The 6,100-nt window shown below is 54.6% G+C and overlaps 1 protein-coding gene across 1 annotated transcript; it reads left to right on the top strand.

Moving 5' to 3' along the window:
* The first annotated feature begins 3,421 nt into the window (after positions 1 to 3,421).
* Positions 3,422 to 5,036, top strand: LOC135985744 (GSK-3-binding protein-like). The gene has a single exon (XM_065629317.1). It carries the CDS (start codon positions 3,511 to 3,513, stop codon positions 4,114 to 4,116), a length of 606 nt encoding a protein of 201 aa, XP_065485389.1. The 5' UTR covers positions 3,422 to 3,510; the 3' UTR covers positions 4,117 to 5,036.
* Positions 5,037 to 6,100: the final 1,064 nt, after the last annotated feature.

Here is a 6,100-nt window from a genome sequence, read left to right as displayed (position 1 = left end):
GCAGATGAACAATAATAATATAAAGGAAATAATTGCAACTGTAACATCTTGCTAATAGAATGGCCTAGGCAACAATTTGCAGTGGGAATTTTGGCAATCCCAGAAAAGAAACAGACAATACTGAGAAAATAGTGAAAAAAAAAAATAATTGCAACAACATTTATTGTCAAACCATTGCTCAGAAAAATATTGTCAGTGGTCAGAAAAATCTTACCAGCAGTTTTCGAACTCTTTTCCTCCTTTTATTTTTAAACGAACCTGCCCCTATCCTTAATGTTTTGGGGCTTGGTTTTTAGTTTTGTTTTTCAATTGAAATCATTGTGGTAAGCTGCTAAAGTAAAAGAAGTGCTGCAAAACTCATCACTAGCAGTAGGAGACGAAGTATGATAACTAGGCTGTGATTCTCCCAATCCAAATGAGGACACCTTGCTATAGTGAACTCAGGACTCAGCCAAATGACTTAACGGCTCAAATGAAGAAGCCCCAGATTCTTCAGGGTTGAGCTGGCAGCCAACCTGCCACTTAACTCTGCATCAGGGCATCTTTATGTACAACAGCCACTTTATTGCAAAACCCATTGTTGAAATTGTTCTTATTTCTATGGACAGGCACTAGCAAATAGCTGACAGTTCATAAACCACCATAGTGATTTCTGCCAGGAACAGCTGATGGTGGTGGCAGACAGTTCAGACCTGCTCCTGGAACTGATTTGGGTTTAACTCCGGAAAGGACTCTGGGTGTTGACATGCTGAGATCTGCTCCGCAGACGTGAGCACAATGTAAATTCATACTGAGCCCACTTCAGTGTAGTTTTCCTACATAAACAAAACTTTGAGGGAGAACTTCGGCTCAGGCATGGAATATTCTGTCTTCGACAGCATTTCATCTTTTCTCTTACTGTGAAGAGAGCAGTTAGAGTACCAAAATGATGGCTGAGGTTCCTGATTCCTCTAGGAGAACCTAAACTGAAACACTCTTCTGATAACTCCTTAGGATACGCAAATTTACAAGACTCACTTTGTTGAGGTGGTAAAAATATTAACCATGATTAGTAGCACTCAATGTAAACATTTTCAGTGGGTTTAGTCTTGAAATCCTCAGCAGATGCTTACTCAGTTGATTGTCAATAAGTCATCAATGAAGTTTTGCATTAAAAAAGATCTGAGGACATTAGGATTCTGCTAATGCCTGGGCTCTGAGCTCCCTCTCTGTGCACTGATCTGCTCTATCCTACCACCTTTTCCCAGCACTGCTGTTGGTTAGGGATGCAGCAAAGCACGATTTGTGATTATCATTGCTGGGCTCATGAAAGCCCCAGGTGTAGATGTAATCACAAGCAGCACTGAGCTTTTGCTGGTATAGCTTATTTTGCCTTTGTGGGAGGAGAATAAAAGGCTGGAATAAGCTGTACTGGTTTATTGCAGTTTTGCTTGTACAGAATACCAGATTACCTACTCAGAAGTGCTCTGAATATAGATCTCCCCTTGGAGCTGAAGTATATCCATCCACTGCATCTATGCAGGCCCGCCTTTATTCCACTTGAAAAGACAGTGCATAATTAGGGAACGGGGTATAAGTGTTTTCTTAGAAATACTTTGGCATGGGGAAACGAGTTCTCACTTTTTCATTACCTGTAGAACAATGCAATCTGAGTTGTAACGACCAGTTACCAAGAAGGTGCTGAAAATAAGAAAGTATCAGTACACCAAGTATACAAATAATATGCAATTAGGTAGCACGTTTTATGTCCAGCTCACATAAATCCAGCCTGGAAATGTAATAATGGACATGGATACCTAGGCTGGAGCGGCCAGGAACATGTCCAGGTGACATGCACATTCACAAATGTGCACATACACACGGGGTCTCTTTCATTTTGGACAGCAAGTGGAAGTAGCTGAGGAAAACATGGACAAACAGACCAAAGGACATGCCCTCTCCCTTGCCAACTGCTTTCTGATTAACCAAAGGCACAGAGCTGATAGCAGTTGCATGTGTGAGCAACTTCCATTTTACTAGCGGTTCCCCAGCAGTTGCAACCGCTACGTGAGTGAAATTGTTCCGGACTATGCCCCCAGTGTTTGGACATCCAGAAAATGTTATCTAAGGCTCATCGTAGAACCTTCAGCACTCGCTTAAGGGACGTGGTGGCAGTTTCAAGGGAAGAAACGGGACTGGGACAGCAAGAGGCAGAGGCAGGACAGAGCCGTAGTCCAGGTGATGCAATAAACTGCAGGCGGGTAGAAAACCCGAGAGAACGCCCCCTCGCACTTGCTTCGTGTATGTTGATTCTAGTGATGGAAAATAAGACCCCAAAGGCGTTTCTATGCCAAGGAATCAAGCCGCAAATGAAGGCGCTGCCGGTTGCGAGGACCCGGCAGGCGCACGGAGCACAACGGCCACCGCGGCGCGTTGTCACCGCGGCGCGTTGTCACCGCGGCGCGTTGTCACCGCGGCGCGTTGTCACCGCGGCGCGTTGTCACCGCGGCGCGTTGTCACCGCGGCGCGTTGTCACCGCGGCGCGTTGTCACCGCGGAGCCGGGCGCTGCCGCATGAGCGTGTCGCGATCCCGACACTGACTCTGGTGGGAGACCAACGTAACGTGACTCTCACAAGGTGACGACGCGCCCCCGAAGGCACCGACGCGCCCCCGAAGGCACCGGCGCACCCCGGTACCGCTCGGCTGGGGAAAGACGCCGCGTCCACGTGCAGCGCTAACGGGAAAGCAGGACGGCCCGCGGGTGCGGCGCGGCAGGCGGCTACGGGGGCACCGGCACACACTGTCACACGGAGCCCTGCCGGCCGTTAACGGTTTCCGGGGGCAGCGTCTGTCCGGCCAGCGGGGCTGGGGCAGACACGGAACCGACCGAGGCGAGAGGGGGCAGGCAGCCACGCTTCCCTCCGCGCCCGGGCGCCATCCGCCCTCCTCAGTGCCCCGCCGCCTCTCCTCCGGGCACTTGTCCTGAGGCGGCAGGACGGCGAAGAGCCCCTCCCCGCCCAGCGTACCCCGCCGGCCCCCCCTTCCCGCAGAGGCGGCTGCTCCCGCCGGGCCGCCCCGCCCCCTCACACCCCTCCTGCCAATCACCCGGGCCCCGCCTCTGAGACCCGAGGTGCGGGGTTTGAAAGCGGGCCGGTCCACGCGGCGCGGAGACAGGGGGGGAGAGGGAGCGGCGTGGCTGTTGGGCGCGGGGCGGCCTCGCCCGGCCGGTGGTCTCTGGCCGCGGGAGCCGCCCTTGCGGCGGCGGGTGGGTCTTCGCCACCCGCCGCGCGGGGTGTTGGCGCCGGGGGCGGTCGGCGGGCGGTTGGTCGCGGCGGCTTCCCCCCCCGCCCGGCGCAGTGGGAGGCGCCCGGGATCCCGCGTCACCCATTGTTTACAAACCAACCCCAGCGGGCCGAGCTCCAGCTTCAACCGCAGCCGCCGGAGCCGCGTGTGCTCGCGTGCGCGCGGGGCGGCGGGCGGGCGGCGGCCCCGGTCCCGCTGCGGCACGGCAGGGCAGGGCGCCGGCCGAGATGCCGTGCCGCCCGGGCGAGCGCTTCCTGCTGCTGGAGCGCTCGGTCGCCGTGGGGCAGGCGGGCTCCAAGGAGGTGGACGCGCTGGTGGCCAAGCTGGGCGAGGTGCTGCAGCTGAGCGCCCAGCGGGCGCCGCCGCCGCCCCGCGCCCCCAAGCACCTGGGGCCGGGCAGCGCCCGCGACCGCGCCGCCCCCTACTCGCCGCGCTGCAGCGGCGGCGGCCTCCTGGCGCCGCGGGGTCCGGCCCCGCCGCAAGCCCACCAGCAGCACTCCGAGCCGCCGCGGCCGGACAGGAGCGGCCACCAGCGGGTGACCAAGCAGCTGTGCGGCCGGGGCTGGCTGCGGAGCGCCGCCCGCCGGAGGAAGCAAGCGCCGCCGGGGACGGGCGACGGGCCGGCGGAGGAGGAGGACCCGCACCGGCTCCTGCAGCAGCTCATCCTCTCCGGTAACCTCATCAAAGAAGCCGTCCGCCGGCTGCAGTTGGCGGCGGCGGCGGCAGCAGCGGCGGCGGCAGCCTCCACGGCTTCCAGCGGCAGCGCCTCAGCGGGGAGCAGCGGCGCGGACGGCGAGGCGGCCGAGGCGGCGGCGACGCAGCCCCTGCAGTAGCCAGCGGGGACGAGCGGCGGCCGGGGCGGAGGAGCGCGGCTGGCGCGGCCGCTGGCAGCGGCGGGGCCCCCGGCCGAGCGGACTGCGGGAGCGCGATGCTGGCTCCGCCGCGGTGTAAGTCTCCCTCCGCAGCGGGGCGGCGGGTCCCCCTCCCCCGCTCCCGCTGCCGGGCGGGGCCGAGCCGGGCGCGGCGCGGTCGGTGTCGGTTGGGATGGGGCGGGTGTGCGCCCCCCTCCGCCCCAAGGTCACCCCCGGCGCGGCGCCGAGCCCCACCGATCGCGAACCGGCGGCGGTCGCGCACGTCGCCCGCCCTGAGCTGTTGTGCCCCATGCCCGCCTCTGCCTTCCCCGGGAGCTCCTCCTCCTTCCCCCCCCGCCGGGACAGCCCGGCCGGGGCCGGGACCCCCCCACGCCGGTCCCTCGGCCGCCGCGGGGCTGCTCCGCCGCCGGCCCCGTCTCCCAGGAGCCATTTGCAATAATTCTCGCTGACCCCGGCGGGAGCCGTTTCCCCTTCCCGGACTGATTTGTTGGGTTTTGGTTTTGTTTGTTTGGGGTTTTTTTAATTATTATTTTGACGTTTATTATTTTTTTCCCTTTGTGACTGTATGAAGCAGTTAAAAAATGTGAATATCAAAGCTGGAAGGCAGCTGGACTTATAATTGTAAAACCTGATGAGTGAATGGAGCCTGAGATGCATTGTTCACATAAGGTAGCTGAAACAAGTTTTTTCTACCAAAAACAAAAAAAGGAAAAACCTGAATCCACCCTTCCCCGACAAACTCAATGGCTCAAATACAAGATGCAGCTGTTGGTTTTAAATATATGCACTTCGTACCGGAGTGTTTAAAATGTGTTCCTGATTTACAGGACTTACTGTCTTAATTAACCTGTCTGTATTGAATAAACGTGGTCTTGTTTTTATTTTGGGGTCTGTGTCTCATTGTTAAGGGGAAGTGAATTTTGATTCATGTGAACAAAACTCTGTGGCTGATGCTCCAGTGGGCACATTTCCCTTGATCTTCTTTCAGTTGCAAGATCTCCATTTTGCAGACAAAAAAAAAAAAATCCCCACAACAATCCGCATAGTCTGATGCAGTGGGACACTGGTTATTAATGCACGGAGATGCAACTGAGCCCCTTTGTTTGCCAGCAGTGTTCATTCGTAAGCTGTGAGGCGGCCCTTCGAGCAGTAGAGAATGTGGCTGTTGGAATTCTTAAATCATTCTGAAAGCAAAATTAGGTATCTTGTATTGGGGAAGAAACTGCTTGTGTTTGTTACTTCTTCCTTTTTTTCTTTCTTTTTCCCAGGGAGAGGAGATATATACTCTAAGAAGGAGGGGAGAGAGGTCTAGGCAGCGTTTTAAAAAATATATATCTGTAAAACATGGAAATTGATGCTGTTGATGATTAAGTTCCAATATCTATTCTGAATATATTCCTTGGCAAAATCCTACATTAGGGTTTTAGGAGTCAAAGAATGAGCTTCAAGATCAGAACTAAACACATCAGACAGACTGGAGCATAACAATCTCCCAGCCCCCACTCAATTTGAGGTAAAAGCTGCTCCTTTGAAGAAGGTAGCAATCCCACATGAAAGAAAATGGAAGATGTTTGCTTTTGTCCAAGAGAGCAATTTGAGCAGCTACGTTTACTTGTGTGATTAGTCCTTTCAGGAATACATTTAAACCACAAAATATTGTGTTTTCCTCTGCATCCAGCTACTGATAGAAAGTGATGCTGAAGGTTTTCATAATGTCTCACTGAATTCCTCATGTGCTAGGAACAGTATGCTATGTTGTTATTAGCTTTATCTTGATTAGTTTATTAGTAGAGTGCAGTTTTTTCATACCAATGCATGTAAAACGCAAAGGAAGAAATTCAACGCATTTTAGAACCTCTTAAATTACTAACATCTGAAGTCCTTTTTCTCATAACTTATGCTGCTGTTGTGGCATTTTGCACAACTTGGAAAGGATTTGGATCTG

The sequence above is a fragment of the Caloenas nicobarica genome, chromosome 2 (assembly GCF_036013445.1).
Source record: "Caloenas nicobarica isolate bCalNic1 chromosome 2, bCalNic1.hap1, whole genome shotgun sequence".
Taxonomy (NCBI): domain Eukaryota; kingdom Metazoa; phylum Chordata; class Aves; order Columbiformes; family Columbidae; genus Caloenas; species Caloenas nicobarica.
The sequence above is the reverse complement of the archived record's forward strand: the minus strand, read 5'-3'. Positions and strand labels throughout refer to the sequence as shown.

Bases quoted from the DNA above. Each gene is read 5' to 3' on its own strand.
- LOC135985744 (XM_065629317.1), top strand. From the start codon at position 3,511: ATGCCGTGCCGCCCGGGCGAGCGCTTCCTGCTGCTGGAGCGCTCGGTC.